General features: G+C 40.3%; 1 protein-coding gene across 2 annotated transcripts; it reads right to left on the bottom strand.

Annotated features, from left to right (window-relative positions):
* Positions 1 to 3,495: 3,495 nt before the first annotated feature.
* Positions 3,496 to 18,737, bottom strand: ZFAND5 (zinc finger AN1-type containing 5). 2 transcript variants are annotated; one of them, XM_032206068.1, is made up of 6 exons: positions 18,561 to 18,737; positions 15,324 to 15,481; positions 14,775 to 14,889; positions 14,267 to 14,364; positions 5,413 to 5,538; positions 3,496 to 5,147 (listed from the first exon to the last, which is right to left on the bottom strand). In XM_032206068.1, the coding sequence occupies exons 2-6, from the start codon at positions 15,472 to 15,474 to the stop codon at positions 4,999 to 5,001; spliced, it is 639 nt and encodes a 212-aa protein (XP_032061959.1). In that variant the 5' UTR covers positions 15,475 to 15,481; positions 18,561 to 18,737; the 3' UTR covers positions 3,496 to 4,998. The 2 variants fall into 2 exon arrangements, with proteins under 2 accessions (XP_032061959.1, XP_032061960.1); XM_032206069.1 differs by lacking the exon at positions 18,561 to 18,737 and adding an exon at positions 17,482 to 17,579.
* Between the last annotated feature and the right edge of the window lie 252 nt (positions 18,738 to 18,989).

Below are 18,989 nucleotides of genomic sequence, written 5' to 3'. Positions count from 1 at the left end.
GTGCTTAGGACGGCCCCAGCCCATGTGCAGAACCTTGCACTTCATCTTCCTGAACTTTGTGAGGGTCACATTAATACAGGGCCCACCTGCCAAGCCTGTCAAGGTCCCTCATCAAGGTTTTTTGAAAACCAGTACATATTTCTATCTACAGAAAGATGCAAACCACATTGTTCTGGATTGCAATTGTAGTTATTTATTCTTTATATCATTCTTTAACAGCTTTACACCTCCGTTTTTGTTTCATTTAAATCACAGGCCACCAATACTCAGCTGCTTTGTATCCCACATGCAAACACATACTTATTCTATTGAATTCAATCCTTTATCTGAGTCAGAAATATGGTCTTTGGTTCTGTTTCTGTGTACTAATATGTCCTTCGACAGGTTTTCTCTCAAAATCAGGCAGAAATGGTCTCAGTATTTTCTTCAATCAGATAGAGAAAAAAAAAAAACCACACAAACAACAACAACAACAACAAAAACACACCGCCACCAAAATCCCACTCCTTTCCAAGAAGTTTCTTCACTGCCCATCACTAATTTAACACTACCAGGAACAATTTAAAAGCTGAAGCGCTCTCTGCTTAAGTGTTTGCAAGAACATTAAGGGGTAACTCAAAACTGTAACACTGCATGTAAAACTTTCTTCTCTTGGATATCGTTCTTACTTACCATGGTGCTAACTCCCTGTTTCTCCTGCAGAGAAAACTGTTTATGGACTGTTTGTGCTTTTCCACACATAGTCCTTCTCATTCTTTTTCCACTCAGGTATTCTAGCTGCTTCCCCTCCGTTAACAGTTCAAGTTTGTCATTTATTAATTCCAGTGGCATCCAGTTACTTTCAGGAACACTGCCAGAGTCCGTTGTGTCTCATGAACCTGAGAACAAAGTCCATCAGGCTTCCAAGGAATATAATTACAAAAAAAGATCGAGGGAATCCAAAACAGCGTATTTGTGAGAAAATATATTTTGTTGACTGACTGGGAAACTAATGAAATAAACCTCAAAATCACACACCTACGTAAGCAGAAAAGTTCCTTTTCTTACTGAATCATTGCTTCTTGCCTAACACACATGTATAGCCGGAACAAGTTGATTTCCTTCAATGGTGCACATTCCCTCCTTCAGCCATATGTATTAAGTGATATTGCAGAGCTGCTTGGGAATACTGAGAAAATGTCATAAATCTTGACCCCACTATGATATGAGTCAAATCCTTAATTATCCATTGAGTGAATGAGACTAACAAACATGATGAACACTAGCATGTAAGACATGCCCTTACAATTTACATACAAAAATGAGTGGCTGAATAGCTGAATAACTGATTACTGATAAGTGTATCACAGAATGATTTGTGTTGGAAGGGACCTTAAGGCCCATCCAGTTCCAACCCTGCTGCCATAGGCAGGGGACAACTCTCTCCAGACCAGGTTGCTCAAAGCCCCATCCAACCTGGCCTTGAGCACTTCCAGGGACAGGGTATCTGCAACTTCTCTGGGCAGTTTTCTCAGGGCTAAACATCAGAAAAATTACAGGGTGTAGTCAGGGCTTCCCAATTCCGCTGCATTCTTGAAAGCCACAACCAACCAAGCCTTCTGGCGGCCGCTCATCTAGCCCATCATCATTACGGCAACAGGTTAGGGTTGGAACCCGCAGAGGAAGCTTGTTGTTCAGGTTTAACAGCAACAGCTGTCATGTCAGTCAGGTTGCACAGAGCTCTGCAGAACACAGCACTGTGCAGGCAGAACACACAAGCTAGGCAGATGTTTAATAGACTGAAGATTACCAAACCACTTTTAGTTACCTAAGTGCTTTAGGATTTGTTTCTATGATCCTTTTTATATGCTAACGAAAAACATTGCTATCATCTGGTAAACATGTTGGGGGCATAGGAAGGTTCTTCCCAGAACCGTGTGTTTATGTGTAAGTTCAGAACATCTCAGTCTAACAGCCAAATGTTAAATGAGGACTGGCATCACATGAAGTGATGGTGTTTCTTTCTTGGAAGATGGGTATACTATTCATAGTCATTTGTCATTTTAAATCAAAAGAGCAAGTGACAGCAGCTTTTTGAGTGACTTCTGTTTAGATGTTACAGAAAACAGGTTCTTTACCTCAAAACATTTTAATACCACTGTATTAAAACTGACTGGCAGCCCAGTTAGGTGTAAACAAATCAATCTCTGGTAGTACCTGTACCTTTTAAACAACCTTTCCTACCTTTGGGTGTTTAGCATTCCTCACCAGCATTAGGGCTCCTGAATGACTATAATCACTATTTAAGCTATTAACACAGAACAGAGCTCAGTGGGAGCTCAGAGCTTACTTTTGAGTATACACTCACACTCCACTTGTGGGCAACTTACATATTTAACACAGTTCATGATTTTACAGAAAATGAGGTATTTCTCATTCCTTACTTTCACCCACAGATCTACCAAGATCAATTGCTTCAACAAGCCTTCCCAAGTACAGCCTGTGTTCAGATAAAACAGATAGCAACACTGAAACCAACAGAGTCATCATCTACTGGTACCAGCATGGTTAGCTTTCCTACAGTATTCTAGCCCTAACTAGGGCAGTATATACATGTCATTATATACACACACAAACAGTACAGACACATTCTTCCCAAATACTGTTAACAAGGTGTTCTTAGCTTAAAATATATACAATTATGCTGTTCTTGAATATTTACAGATTTACTACAAAAAGCATAAAAATGAAATTTTTGATGCTTTAAAGCAGTTCTATGATTAAGTCATAAAAAACACCCCAAAAAATAAAGTTCCAGAGCATGCCCTTGTTCCATTATTGAAGGTATATACAATAGCTGCAGTACAAGCTTACCACGTGAGTGTAGTACTAGCCCTTAGGATGAACATTTTCCATTCTTAATATATGTAACTTTTGTACATTATCCAGCAGTGAGCATGTTTTCTTGCAAGTCATCATGCACTTTGTACTCGTCTTTCTCACTGGAAAGGATACAGCTGACATATTTAACCTTCACATTTGGATGCTGACCTTGACAGTAAGCCTGCCTGGGTCTGCTGGTGAAGATGCAGGCAGAATGACATTGTCAATATACCAGATTTATTAGAACAGATTCTTTGGAAATATATATATATATTTTTTTTTTTGGGGGGTGGGGGGTGGGGCTGGAAGGGGGACAAGCAAACAAAAACCAGAAAGACCCTACTACCTTTGAAGATCATTATTGTTTTCCTTTGCTCCCTTGAACCCTTGAAGCACATCACTGTTCACTGGCATTTTTGTTTGTCCATCACATAGTTATTCCAGCCATTCATGCTTCTCTGACCTCAGCCAGTCACGTTAGAGAAGTTCGTCTATCCAAATCACAAAGTCAGACATACACAGGCTTAAGCAAAAAAAAGAACATCTGTGCAAACCTATTAACTTTGTATCCAAGCTCAAGGAGGTCACCTTTGGTTTATGGCAATAACTAAAACAAAAACTATCACAAAAGTATTTCCCTCTGTACATGATTTTTATTATTTACATAATACAATATAGCATAGATGCTGGGTAGCATGATTATGTGCAATACATAAATATGAACTATCTGTACATGTTTCATATCTAATAACTCAATTGAAAGAACAATGTTAAAGCAAAAACCTGATGCTTTTAATAGTGAAGTAAAAACTAGGACTGAACACTGCAATAAAAATCAGAAGTTCAGAAGTAGCGCCTTGTGTACATACATATTTACAGATGAGAACAGGCATTACCACAACACTAGTCTAAACTGTACTTGTTTATATAAAAAAACACAAGTTTCATACGTCACAAAAAACCCTTCCATTATAACACAGAAGTGATATTACCAGACAAGCATCAGTGAAGTATACTGCCTTTTCTAGAGTTGTTATTGTACAATGCTGTAGATAATGCAGCCCATGCAATACACCCAAGAACACTACAGTCCTACACCCAAGTACAATTAAAAATGATAAAGCAGCCCTCCAAGAGTGGTTCCAGCTACCACTTAAGTCTACAGCAGCCATGTTGGGTATGATTTTCCATGCAGAATGGTGCAAGTGTTACATTAAAACTAGAAAAAAATTATAATATTCTTTTGAACTCAGAACACATTGAACATAAGTAGTACATGAATAATAAACTGCTCTAATACTTCAGCAACTTACTCAAACACGTGTTGCTTGATAGAGCTATTGTGGTATGTCTAAAAACATATGTAACTTGTGTTTTGTAAACCAATCTTACAGTATTGTGCTACACAACAGTTTTAGCTATGCAAGGAAAAGCAGACAATTCTGTTGCAGGCCAGTTCTTAAATTCCCAACAAGACATCTCCTTTGGGAGCCTATTTTCATGATTATAAAGTTAATGTAATCTGTTTCAAAACCGTTTTCTTCTCACACGTATCCGATTTTTTCCATTTTTCCCTCAGTGCAACTAAGTGGCTTTCTTAAATATGGCACCAACACTTATCTTACTGGAAAGGTGTACCCCTCTACATAGCTGACATTCTGGTGGAAAACAATGGAGCACTGAAACTAAGACTAGAATGAGATATTAAATGATAGAAGTTGACTGCCAACCTTTCTGATGTATCCTTCTCCAAAACAGGCACATAACGCTCGTCAAAGATTATATACCTCAAACACATCTCAAAAGGCAGAACTGCTGCAAACATGCAGATAGCATACATCTGTTTGGCACATGTGAACTAAAGAGTCTGTCCTCTGTGCATGTGTATTCCTGTGCAGGTTTCTGATCATCCGATTATATTCTGGGGAGGGCATATATGTTTTCAAGGGCTGTATCTATCCAATTCTGCCTGTAACAAACACCCAAAGATTCTGAAATATCATTAAGACAGACGAGACTAAAAGTAAAACTTTGGAGAACATCAAAGGAAAATGGCCATGCACCTGCTCATCAATGTTTTCCTATGATATATTAAAAAGAAAAAAAAAAAATCAGTCTTTTCACAAGCAGGTTAATTTATATTCTCTGGATTTTTTCAGCCACCACAACTGGGTTCTCTTTCCTGATTTTTGCTGCAGCTTCTGCTTTGTAATCATATGGGCAGTTATGCTTGTCAGAATAACGGTGAAGTCCACAAAACAAGTTTCCACATCGGCAGTCAAATCCTGTACAAATAAAAATACACATAATCACCAGGAAGCTTCATATGTAACTAAGCTGTAAGTTAAGGCCTTAGTCACTGCAGACAAAGGTGGCACCTTTGTCTGATACCGAGCATAAGAAAAATGAACGTTTCCAATATACCAATTGTACTAAGTTGTTTGGATTTCAAGTCAGCAAGTAAGTTTAATGTTCATGGATATTTCATTAAGTTAAAACTAGTGAGAGGCAGCTATTCAGCTGTTGAACGCTGATGAAGTGTTCCCATACCTGTAAGGCCAACCTTCTTTCTGCACATGAAACATCTGTTCTTCTTTGGTTTGGGCAGTTCAGGAGCTCTCTCTTCGCTTTGTGAAGTACTAGGCTGAGAAACTGATGGGCTTGGTTGAGTAACAACTGTTAAAGCAAGCAAAAGAAATATAGTTTAAATTTTCTTCCTTTTCTTATATTCCCTAGTGAAGTTCGTTAGCAAGTACTTATTTCTTAAAGATTAATTCCCCTTACTAAGACCCTAAAGTCCATTGTCTGAAGTACTATACAGACTAGTCTGTGAACATGTAAATCATGAATAAAGAGTTTCAGGTACTCCACAGATTTCCCTTTCAGGTCTGCACAAGACACTGAGATTTGTTCACAATTCCACCAGCCAGAAAATCTAAGACACTTATCCATTATACCCATACAAGTGTTAATGGTTTGGGAAGCACTCCGCAAGCTCCATGTATGCTTAGTATTTAAAAAAAATAAATAATAATCAGGCACAGTTTTAGATTAAGCAGTAACAACAGTCATGGTTGAAGCTGTTGAACAGACAGAATACCAGCAGAGAATACAATTAATTGAAACATATTTTAGAACCAACCAAATTTTCAGGAATATGTTACTGTCAGAATACTGGGTTAGTATGCCATTATACTTATGAAGCCAGATGAACTAAAACCTGAAACAGTTAACCAAAACAGTTCCTAGCAAACCACTGATTCTAAAACAGATGCAGCAGAAAAGCACAACATTCACAAGAGCCTCATTGAGACACTCTCAGTAATTTGAAAAATTAAGTACAGATTCTCACACTATCTGCATTCTTGTACTGAATTCAGCTTTAACATGTAAGCAGGTGGAGTTAAAATGACTCATTTTTCACTTGCCTTTTGTCATGAAAACATTTGGTCAAATTTGCATCACAAGTTCTCTGAAGGATAAAATTTTGCCCTTTTGTGAACTTTTGTGGATCTGTTTTTTAAGTATTTTCTTTTCAAATAAATTAAAAACCTTTTCATTTTTATTTAATATCATCTTTACAGAGGACCATCATGGAAGAAAACAGATGTGTCTGTACACCAACTTTAACACATAGAACTCATGAAGTCTGCTCCTAGTACAGTTAGCTTGAGTTCTCCCAGCTGTATGATGACATCCATTGTTTTAAAATTAAAAAAAAGTAAACTAGATGTATTCCAGAATAAGTGGAGTACATAAGCCTTAAATTTGTAATTGATTTGTAATCAATGTTATGCACTCAAATAGAGTTTCTCAGTCCAGATTTGTTTGCATCCTGTGATAAGTGGAGTTCTCCAGACAAGAACTACTTATGTTGACTATTTTTGCTCTTTACTTTCATGTAAATATCTAAGTTGTATTTGTACTGACATGTTTTTATTATATAAAAACCTCACAATTACCACTAACACATAAGAAAACTCTCACAATTCATTGTACAAAACAGCCCCCAGCCAGGAGTCCACAGCTTAATCAAGGCTTGAAAGTGACAAGTTCTCACAGGTAATAAGGAGCCCTCACTGCTCATACCCCAGAAATGTTACACAGTAAGACAATGGCTAGTGATATTCTCTTAGAAGTAGCAGTTCATACAATGAACCACTAAGGTCTTTTTTTTTTTTTTATATACATTTTTCATCTTGCAGAGATTTTTCTAAAAATTTAGGAAGTCCCTAATATTAAGTCCAAGGCTAACAAGATACTACAGAACTTGCACTGCAATTACTACTGCTATCAATACTTTTTGGAGTAATTTCTGCTACTGGATTTGTTGAGAAAACAACTTTTGTCTTCACAATTGATTAACATTTTCTAGATCAGCAGATATCATGCTCTGAGCTTGTCTTTAAACCCAATGGAAGGAGCATTTGGTATCAATTCAAGAGCTTCTAACTAGAACAGGTTAAAACCACAAATAATACCACAAATAATGTGAGACACTTGGATCCTAGGCACCTTAACTAACAAGCCTCAGCTATGGAATTAAAAAAAAAAACTGATAAAATACCTCCCAACAAGTACAGCCAAACAAACTTCTTTTAGATTTGTTATACTGCTAATTAAAAAAAAGGAAAAGAAAAGCTAATCATAAGCCATTACAAATAAAAAAGAACAAAAATACTTCTGCACTCTGCAATTAGGTGAATAGTTAGCCAGAGGGAAGCTTCATCTGCATCAGAACCAACTCATAGTATGAGCCATAGAAGGATGCATGCTGTTTCAATCAGATGAAAGAGAAAATGGAGAAGGGGCAAATCAAGAGTGACCTAAGTAATTGAAGTCACTCACAGCATGAACATGAACAACTCACAGCAGAAAATGAAAACAAGAAAAGGAACAACCTTTATCACTGCCTAACATGCTCACAAGGAAGTAAAAGTGCAAATGACAGTTTCCCAGGAATCACCAATGCATAAAGAAGGTCTAGTAGATCACTCTGTGCCACAAACGCATTAGAGTATAAATCCATCTAAAGGAGAACAGTACCAGCTACTACAGGTATGCTTCCTCCTCTGCATAAGGAAATTTTGATAAGTATTCACTGCCACACGTCGGCACAGGATTATTTTCATTACTCCCAGTTCCTAAGAAACTGCAGAGGCCCATTTCCTGAATGGGCCGCAGAGTAGGATCCTTCTCCCACAAACTATATTCAGGAAAGAAGAAGCAGTAGGCAATATGGAGAAACAGGCACTATAAAAGTTCCAGTATGACAGGGAAGAGCTACCTAAATCCAAATTCATAGAGCCAACAGAAATTCATCAGTTACTGTCCTGATGACAGGTTGTCACAACAGGCTTCCTCTGGCAGAGAAGCCTAATCTTACTGGACAAATACAATTCTAGTCCTCATTACATAAAATTCAATTTATATCATAAGCCACGTACTACAAACACCAGGTGAGCACCCGAGATGTTTGACATACGATCACCATAGCTTAAATGGACTCACTGCATCAAGCCTTGGGATAGCTTCTTTCCCATGTAGCCTGAACATAAGATGCATCTTTACAGAAGGCGTGTGGGTACAGTGAGACCACTGGGGAATGAAGTTAGCCACGTGCCACAGCATGTTCTATTCAACCTATACATGGAGGCATCCTACAAAAAGAGAACAAAGCTCTTCTATGACCAAGTTATTATGCCTCAGTGAGGTTCTCAAAAGTGACAACCACTTAAGTAACTAGATTTTCAATACTAACAGTAGTTTTGCTCTCATCAACCAACGTGGCTGCTGCAGAAAAGCATACCTGCTGCAGGTATTTTTCTACTGAAAGAAAGAATCTGCTATTTTTCACTCCAACAAAACTTGATAAAAAGTCTTTCAACTGCTCTTCAACCCTCCCAATACTACAAGCAACCAGAAGAGGATACCAAAGTAAAACAAAGTTTCTTCTGACCGTACATAAGTTAGCCAAAAATAAGATCCCAGCATCTTAGACTGCATAACTGCCAAGGTATTAGCAAGTAGAAAGCCCCGCAGTGGAGCAAAGTTAAGTCTTGAAGGCATAAAACAGAACTGTTTTTAACATCCTGACTTCATGAAGGTAACACCATCGGTCACCATAGAAGAACTGGCAAAAGTTAGAACAGAGAATAAAAAGTCAAGAGTCATCAGGAAGACAGACTGCACTCCTGCAGTATCAGAGCAGAAACTACATGTTATTACAGCCTTGTATTGCATTTTACATACAAAGGGCTTGTATGTAAAATTTGAGTCTGGAGCAATGGACAGTACTTATGCTGTATTTAAGTTATATCAAGCTCCTTGAGAGTAAATACTTTATTTTGGAGAAAGCACTGCTGCTATGGCAATATAGGTGCTCATGAGGAAAGGCTGAAGAATAAACTCCATTGTTAATTTCATGTCAAAGAAAGGGGATGAACGTATTATGCAGCACGTAATATATCTCCCACATACCCAACTAAGAGGCACATGGAATATCTTTACCACTGCCTTAATAAAACAAAGATATCCAGTGTAATTATCACACAGAAATACACTTTAATTTGGACACCATGAAGGCTTCATCTCTGACGTATACTTCTCTGTTAAAACGATTAAATAACATTCTATCAGTAACAAGCACAGGACCACTTTCCAAGGTGTACAGCCTCAAGACTTCCAAGAGATTACTGATTACATTTCTGAATTATTTCAAGCAAGGATATCTACTGGTGCTGTAACAGACATGGGAAATATGAAGATGAACCAATTATTTTGAACAGAATTTATGTCAGATAATTTTACTGACAGCCACAAAGGAACTACCTACAGATAGCAACACAGTTATATACTACAAGCATTTGTGAAGCCAAGTCAGAATTAACAAGGCAGTTATTACAACACCAAGATCTAGAGGAATACCATTTAGTCACCATCTCAAGCCTACCGTATTTCATAAGCTAGCTGTCTATTCAGCATCTTACAATATTATCTGCAACACACTGTATACATCACAGATAAAACACAGTGACTTTATCTACAATGCAAGTTAGGACAACACATAGCAGGGTCTGAACCTGAGTGCTGGACAGCTGTAAAATAACTATTCAGATTGGCTTTGTAGAGTCAAAAGACAAGTAAGCCAATCACAATCTTCCACTGTCTTCTGAAGCTCATTAAATACCAATTCCAAGAACAGAAAGGGTAACCTACAACATGGATGGAATTAGACCTTAAGTTAGCAGTATTTGAGTATTTTTAAAATATGTATTTTACATGAGACATGACATCAATTCAATTCCCTATTTTTTTTTTTTTTTACAGGCAGTGCTACTCCATAGCTGTGGTTTCACAGAAAGCTCTTACCACACTCTACTCCCTAAAACAAAGCTATTACTGGGTTAAAAAACAAAACCAAGTCTGTTTACCATGCTGATATTAATTATGTCTGGTAACACTGACAGACCCAACAGGAGACTCATCATTGAACAAGGTAACTGACCTGCAAAACCACAAAAAAATGCTAAAACTATGCTGCAACTCAAAACAACATGATTGTCTAAACATACTTGTTTTCAAAACAGTTTACTTTTAATGCTTAATATGTAGCTCAGTTCTCTCTCTCTCTCTTTTTTTTTTTTTTTTTTTTTTTTTTTTTTAAATTTCCACTTGTATACCTGCTAAAACAAAACAGATTTAAGGAAGGGCTCCAGCATGCCTCACCAACTTGGTAAATATACTGTTCTGATTATCACAAAGAAGGAAAAATCCAAAACCTAGCTAACTTTTAATTCCTGTAACACAGGAGTGAGGAAAAAAACAGCTGTGAATCACATTTCTAGAATGCTTTGGGTAAATTCTAACATTAAAGACTGTAGTAGAATTCAATCCTTACTAAGGAATGTAAAAGCATATCAAAAGCTTATAAAAATGTTATTAAGAAGTGCCCTCTTATGAATTGGAGTTTGGAAGTAAAGGGATTTAGGTTTCTCTGACTTGTGAGCAGTTCATCATATAAGCAGCTGAACTGAACACACCACAATTCAAGTACGAAATCACAAACAATAAAGCTGAACTAAGAATTATAAGTCACGAGAGAATATAGCATGATAGATATTAATTACAACCAACTGTGTCAGTTACATCTGCCACGTATTTCTTCTTTCAATTCTTAAGACATGGTTGTCTTAGAACTTGATTTGTCTGAATGAAAATCCAGGCTGAAACTTCAACCTGGGAAAATAAGAGTTCAGTATTTTATTGTTCTCAACTGCAGCAACTTCTGAAGTATGATGCTTCAATTGTAACAGCAAGCAAGTACAATTTCATGCTATACATCGCTAAAAAAAAAGTCAATTGACCAGATGTCAATAACAGATGTTTATTACATTCTGGCTTCCAAGGGAAATATCAAAAAATTTCATTTGCTAATTAAAATCCGGCAGAAGAGAACACAACTTGATGCCACTGAACTGTTAAAAGGAGAAAGACCTACTTTAATTCAAGGCAAACCTGTTAGTTCACAATCTACTATTATCTGAAAAACAGCTACAAAAGTTGGATTGTGCTTAAACTAGACCATGTTTTCATTAGCAACTTCATGACTGTGGCATTTTCTTAGAGAATTACACCTCCCAGAAAGCATTAGTTTTGCTGTTGTGAGGTGACATGAATTATTTATTCTTTATTATTGTTCCCTCCTCACGAAGTAAGAGCAGCACACATAAGAAGTTGCAGGAAAAATGAAGAGAAGAAAAATGCAACCAGTCCAGACTTGACAGGATTCTGAAGTCCAGGCCAGATTCTCTGGCATGCAACATATGGAGATTGACATAGCACGGAATATACCAATTTGTGAATCTTACGTATCCAGCAAACCCTAAGAATAATACGTAAGGACACCATCCTATGCTGTCTACAATCTGTGCCAAACTTTACCACTTAAAAGGAAACTTGCACTTCACAGCAGTTTCAAAGATTTATGAGTATCACTGACTGCTCTGGATTGGAAAGGACCTTCAAAAACCACGCGATCCCAACCCCCCTGTCATAGGCAGGGATCCCTCCCAGTAGACCAAGATGCCAAAAGCCCCATCCAGCCTGGCCCCAGGGATGGGGCATCCACAGCTTCTCTGGGCAATGTTTTCCAGTGTCTCAACACCCTCACTGTGAAATGTTTCTTCCTCATATCCAACCTAAATCTACTCTTTCAGTTTAAAACCATTACTCCTTGTCTCATTCACTACATGCCCTTGTAAAAAGTCTCTCTCCAACGTTATTATAAACCCCCTTTAAGTGTTGAAAAGCTGCAATATGTACTAAGGCAGGCAGTTCTGTTCCAGAACTTTTATTCCTCAGACACATTTAAGTTTTATGGTAGTTTTTCCACTGACGTCTACACCAGCTTGTGACAGCTTTGTAGCTTGTTTCAACCTGAGAGATTATTTAGAGCAATACATAAGTCTCTTTAGTTGAGCTTTTGGATTTTTCTCCCCTTTTCTAATCAACCAAGTGCTGTGTGACACTAGCTAACATAAAGTCACTTGTTAAGGAAAAAACAGGTGCTATGTCAACAGAAACTGAAGATTGCCCTTTACACCTGGCAAAACGACAAACTCCTATTGGCAGTTCTAGTAAGAGTAGATTCACTAGTACTTCAGCACTGCTACCATCTTATGTATTCCTCTTTCTTTCTTGACACCGTTTCAGATAAGAATTCTTAACAAGGACGCATGTATTTATAAAAATAACTTAAGACTCTGCTAGAATATTTAAGTTACCTAGAGAAAGTCTACTTATATACAAAATTAACAGTTGTAAAAAAAAAAAAAAAAAAAAAAAAAAACCTTCTGTGAGAAACTAAGTTGTGTTTTAGCAGCAGATAACTAATTTTCTGTATTCAAAGGTAGTTGTGTAGTCATAAGAAAAAACGCTAAGTAGGTGAGTGGACAGTAGAAGGCCTCACTGTTCCAAAGTAAGGTAGAAGCTTGAGAAAAACAGGATGAGCAGCGTGAGAACAGTAAAACAAAGTTCACAAGTTCTCAAAACATAAGAAAGGAGAAAAAAAGGAAAAAGGAGAAATTAAAGGGTTGAAGAAAAAAATTGTACAAATGGTACAGAGAAGCGTCAAGTAGCTTGTGAACCTGTAGTACTCAGCCAATGAGGAAACAGGGGAGGTGATCAGGTATTGAGTAATCAGGAATAAAAGGTGATTTGTTTACTATAATGAGCTCCTAATGGGCAGGATGCCTGCCATTGCAAATAGAATAGCTTCACAGAAGATCCTGTCTGAATAAAATTATTTGAGATTTTTCTCACACTTCTCAGTCTGTACATAAAGTTTATTTTTTCTTGGCTTTAGGTCTCACCACAGAATCCTAACTTAACATGATTTATTGCAAATGGTAAAATCCTTTCTACAGATAGCAAGCAATTAAATATCAGATGCTGATGCAGTCATTTTTGTGGCAAAGATTAGCTAAAGATCATTGTTCTATGGTGTTGAGCAGCATCTTCTGCATTTTTTGTCCCACTCGGTTCAAAACCAAGAAAATTAATTTTGTCTTTAGTTTACGTGAACGAAGTTGCAATCAAATTTCAGCTTTCAATGTTTTAAGACTGTTCAGAACTGTTAAGTTGAATCAAAAAACGTGGACACATAGGTATGGAACAAGTGCATTAAGGTATCCATTTGAACAGACCAATACATGAATTCAGCCACTCACTTGCAAGTACGGAAGCAGTCTCTCCCTCCATGAAGTTTACACTTCAAAGTTTAACTAACTACTACAGCTACAACCTTCCAGTACAAGGATAAAACTTCTGAGGGTTCACTCCCAGCAGCTAAGGCTTTAAGCATTCTACATTTACAGGACAATGCTTTGGTTATACCTGCCGATTACGTCATTTCAAGAACCTTTAACAGTTTTGTTAGTATTTTTAAACCATGTATTCCCTCCACCCACACTCTCATTCCTCTGTAGAACAGAATTCATAAGAACTCCACTCTCTAAATGCAACAAGACGTTTTGACTGCCATGAGTCAGCAGCAATTGCACTGCTAGATTATAAACAGAAATCTCAACACTTTGACTTCAAAACTTACCACCTTGCCATCATGTAATTTTAGAGTGCCTTACTTTAAAAATAAATAAATAAACGAAGGCTTGGAAGCCAAAACTACCTTCATAGGTGTGAACTTCTTTGTTACTAACATCAAACATGGACAAAAAAAAAATATATTCTAGCACTGGTCATTTTTCTTGATTCCAAGGGGAGAGTACTCAAAATGCATCTTTAAGAACCACCTTAACAGCTGCTCAAGACAATGGGAAATGTCTCTTGAGGAGACAGTAGGCCATCAGCCTCTTAAGTCACCAGTGGTACGCTGCAAACATACCTGGCTCCGTCTCTGTTTTCGGTGTTACTTTTTCCTCTCTTGAAATGCTCATTTCTGTCATTTGCTGCGTAACAGGCAAAGCGGCAACAGGCACATTTCTGTTTATGTACAGTGAAACACGTAATTTTACATTAGTTTTGAGTACATAATAAAAGCTTAAGTTGTCCAAACCCATCAACAAACTACCTGTTTAATTACTACTAATACATGTTGCTGACCTCTGCTTCTACCATCTTCAAAACACATTTTGAACTCTACTTTAGTTCCCCCTAGAAGGAAATAGTCAAATCTGCAGCAAAGTACCTCTTCAGATAATCTGAAAATGCAGCAGCTGAACAACAAAAATTGTAATTACTCATCATTTATAAAGATTCATAAAGTACTGTCAGGCACACTGTCCCCTTTTGCTCTGCAGAAATTCAGTGCAGTAGGTCAAGATTACTGCCAGCCTTTAACTTGCTACACACTCATAAGCTCAACCAAACTCAAAACAATACTTCCAACTTACCTTGATTTTTCAGATGTGCTGCCAGCAGCACCTTCACAGTTGTTTAAGCTAGTAGTGTCTGCTCTCTGTACAGATGCAGAGTCTGAGGTAGGACTGTTTGAACCACTGGCTGTTCCTATGTAACAAGGATTTGAAAAGCCATTTAGAAACAAGTTGTGGAATACATTAGTCAAATATTCTTGTACACAGTTATGAACTGTGCACAAGAATACACTGCACACATTATTGAATTATACTGCTTATTACTTCTTACTTACAAGGTAAACTATACTGCTAGCAACCAAAATACAGAGATTGTCTAAGAATATACTTACACTGAAGGGTAAGTGGAAAAAAAAACTAAAGGTGGACCTTGACACATTACACAAATGCATTTTTATTTTTGCTATGTTTAAAGTAGTATTCTCTTTGACATTCATTATATTAGCACATAGCCTTAAGAAGTTCTTATGAAATGCGTTCTGGGATTCTTCATCATCATCTGCATGTTTTAGTTAAAAAAAGACATAACAGCAACAAACAAAAACCACACACATTGGACACCCTTACCCATTGGGCTGATTCTGCCACTATTCTGCTGTCGCTGAAGATGCTCTTTGTAGCAAACAGAACACATCCCATTTGTCCTAGGATTTCCATAAAATCCACATCCTGTACTACACAGCATGGGCCCTGGGGTCTGGTTTGTCTCCTGAGTCATCTCGATGCTGTAAATAAAACCAAGGACTGCATTAGGAGCTGGCATGTCACCAAAATCAATTACAGGGTTACAGAATTAAAGTATGCCTGCTCACCCTGCCCCTAAAAGGTGATATCAGCATTCTTAAAGAGGTTTATATGGACATTAATATACCATTCAATACTGCAATCGTATTGCTAAGTAACATCATTATGAACCTTCATGGGAAGGAACAGTACTTCTCAGCATCAGTATAACAACAATAAGCTTGCTGGACACAGATTCGTGTGTAGGTTACAACCAAGTCCAATGTAACGACAAAAACAGCCCTTTATTACCAACCTCTGAACATTAATGTGGATATGCAGAATAAGCAAGACCAGACTTGTGTCTGCCAAAGAATTGTGGCAACTAATATAGCTAAGTTTTCCAGGCTCCATCAGGAGAACCTCACATTTTCAGTAAAGTTGATCTTGCTTCGCTTTGATGCTAGTTCCACTATTAGCAGGCCTGATTTTCACAATATACTTATTAGGAAGAGTAAAAATCCCTTAAGTATTGGCAACAGCCATTAGTCTGTATTCCTATCTTTAGAAGGAGTTTCCAAAACAAGGACTTGAATACTCCTCAGGTTGTGTATGAAAGCTGATACTCAGTATTAACTGGCAACGATACGTGTACAACAGGCTCTTCAACAGAACCTAAACAGCATTTCTGAAATAAGCTTAGACCTGATCTTACTCTTCAAAAAAAAACAAAACAAAAGAAAAAAAAAAAAAAAAAACACAAGAAAATCAACAACTTTAGGCTGCTGGATTCATTCTATAACATTGCCAGTTAAATACTTCATCTTAATAAAGTTACAGCGAGACTTCTGTGGCTTCCAAATGTAGACAACACTAGCTCTCTGCCACAAACTGCAGTTGCTAGGAACAAAAATACTTCACCTTCACTGTTGGTTAACCTCTGCAAAGCAAGGTTAGTAGAAAAACTGATACAGCAACCAAATCCTTCATTCCCAAGGGCAACAAAACTGGAGCATGGCAACCAAGCAATCTACTACAAATTGAGGACACACACAAGAATACTGCACTTGTCCTCCCAAGATTTAGAAGAAGCACTATACATGGCACTTGGAGAAATTTATTTTAGCGTCATCTCATGATGACTGTCTTCCTGCTCAGGAGCACACATAGTAATGAAAGATACTTGACCACTTGATGTTTGGGAGAACTCAAAAAATGTCAAAAGCAGGTTTACTGCACTGTACAGGAAAAAATACTTACAATTCAGAAACGCTACACTGAAATTAGTAAACTTAGATTTCAATAGTATGATAACCGCAACTAAGGGCAAAGCAACCTTTGTTTAGTTAAACTGAATTTCTGGGAAAAAACAGTAAATCAGTAACAGAAGATGAACAAGTAAAATTAATCTGTTTGTCTGCAGGTGATCATGGGACCTCATTTCTCAAGGTACGGATAGCAGTATAGGTACAGGTAGTCCTGCAGAACAGCTTCACACTTGCTCTGGTAGAACATATTATGGATTTACAGCCATATAAGCCAGACAAGGAAGTCAGCACAAATTATGACCACACTCGAGAAACCAAAACAAGCAAAAAAAAAAAAAAAAAAAAAAAGCTAACCTTATCTACATTGCAGGTTTATGCTTGCCTAAAGCAAAGACCCTACTTCTGCCCTCCTGGTAAGCAGGTAAGCTCAAAGCGTTATCAAACATGCTGCCACCACCAATCTCACTTTCAAATTAACGTGCTGTTTCACCACTCACTAAACCTATCTTTAGGTGTCAACGCTGTTTTTAAAACGCTACAAAAAACAGTCTTCACGGCTCCTTTGTCAGCACGTTCTCCCACTACTCGAGATGCATGCTCCTGATCGAAAGGGTCAAGTTGTTATCCAGCACTTTACAAACTGTGCTCTTCAGGCTCTTGAAGAAGCTCTGGGCATCACTTGTTTCTCCTAAAAGCAAGCACCACCAGCAGGCAGACAGTTACAAAGCACTTACCCGAAGTGACTCCGCTACCCACCACACCACACCCGGCTGTATAACCTCCCGAACCAACAACAGCGGAAGCGAGGGTTTTAGACGAGGCAAACCTCCCCTGCTGGACCCCTCCTCGGAGCACCAGCAGCGAGGTGAGGGCTCCCCCCGGACTGCGCCCTCCTCCCCTGGAGCAGCAGCTCCTGAAGCCACCCCCGCATGCGCCCGCCCGCCGCGGCGCTTCCCCGAAGCGCGGGTCACATGTGCGAGCGCATTAGCTTCCGCCTGTCACACGGCTGCAATGTGACAGGCTGAGCCACGGGCTCAGGCACAAAACCCCGTCAACAGGGGCCTCTGAAATCAGCTTCTATTTATATCTCCGGAGGCTGCCAGCTCCTGCACAGCCCACGGAGCCGCGCACACACACACACACACCCACGGCGCGGGGAAGGAGGAGGCGGCGGCGGCGGCTGCCTTCCCGGAGAGCAGCGGGGAGGGAGGGGAAGGAGGGAGGGGAAGGAGGCTGCATCCCGGCCGGGAAAATGCAGCATCACCAGCCGGGCGCCTCCAACAGCCATTTTCATCCCCCCCCCCCCCCCCCCCCCCCCCCAAACCCAGCTGGCAGCACGGGGCGGCGGGCTCACAAAATTAAAAAAAAAAATAAATAAATAAAACAAAAGAAAAGAAAAAACAACAACCCCCCCCCCCCCCACACACACACACACAAAGCTCTCAAGGGGGGGGGGAGGGTGTTATAAAATAAGAAGCTTTCATCGTGCCTCCGCGTGACTCCACGCGCAGCAGCAGCAGCAGCAGCAGCGCCGCCCGGGCCCGAGACAAAAGGCACGGCAGCGCCAAGCGCTCCGCACACCCCCCCCATCCCATCCCATCCCATCCCATCCCACCGCCACCGCCGCACAAAGCCCCGCGGAGGGCCGTGCCGTGCCGTGCCGTGCTGTACCTCGCAGCAAAGCCCTGAGTCACGGCCGGGCCGCGGCCGCCTCCCTGAGCGCGGCGGGGCCGGCAGGCAGCGGGCAGGCAGCGGGGCTGCCACCGCGCGCCCCACCCCGGCCCGGCCCGGCCCGGCTCGGCACCCCCCTGACCTGTTGGCGGCGGGGGCCGGGTGCCCCGCGGCGGGCTCGTCGGGGGGCTGCGGGCCGCTGGCTGCAGGGCGAGGGGCGCGGAGCAGCCGCCGCTGCCGCTGCCGCTGGCGGTGTTGGTGCCGGTTCCCTCCTTTGTTCCCGCAGCAGCCGCGGCCGTCGGGGCAGCGGCGCCGGCGCGAGGCGAGGCGCGCGCGGCGCGGGGGGCGGGCGGCGGGAAGGAGCCGGCGGGAGGGGGGCGGGGGGGACGAGGAGGAGGAGGAGGAGGAGGAAGGGGAGGGGGCGGGGCCCGCCCGCCGGCGGCTCCGCCTCCTGCTGGCCCGCGCCGAGGCACGCCGACGGGGCATGCGCGCTGCCGCGAGGAGGAGGAGGGGGGAGCGGGGAGCAGGAGGGGCGGGGCAGAGCCGCCGCCCGCGGAGCCGCGCCCCGCCC

The sequence above is a fragment of the Aythya fuligula genome, chromosome Z (assembly GCF_009819795.1).
Source record: "Aythya fuligula isolate bAytFul2 chromosome Z, bAytFul2.pri, whole genome shotgun sequence".
Taxonomy (NCBI): Eukaryota; Metazoa; Chordata; class Aves; order Anseriformes; family Anatidae; genus Aythya; species Aythya fuligula.
Note: the sequence above shows the minus strand (reverse complement) of the source record. Positions and strands in the feature narration are given on the sequence as shown.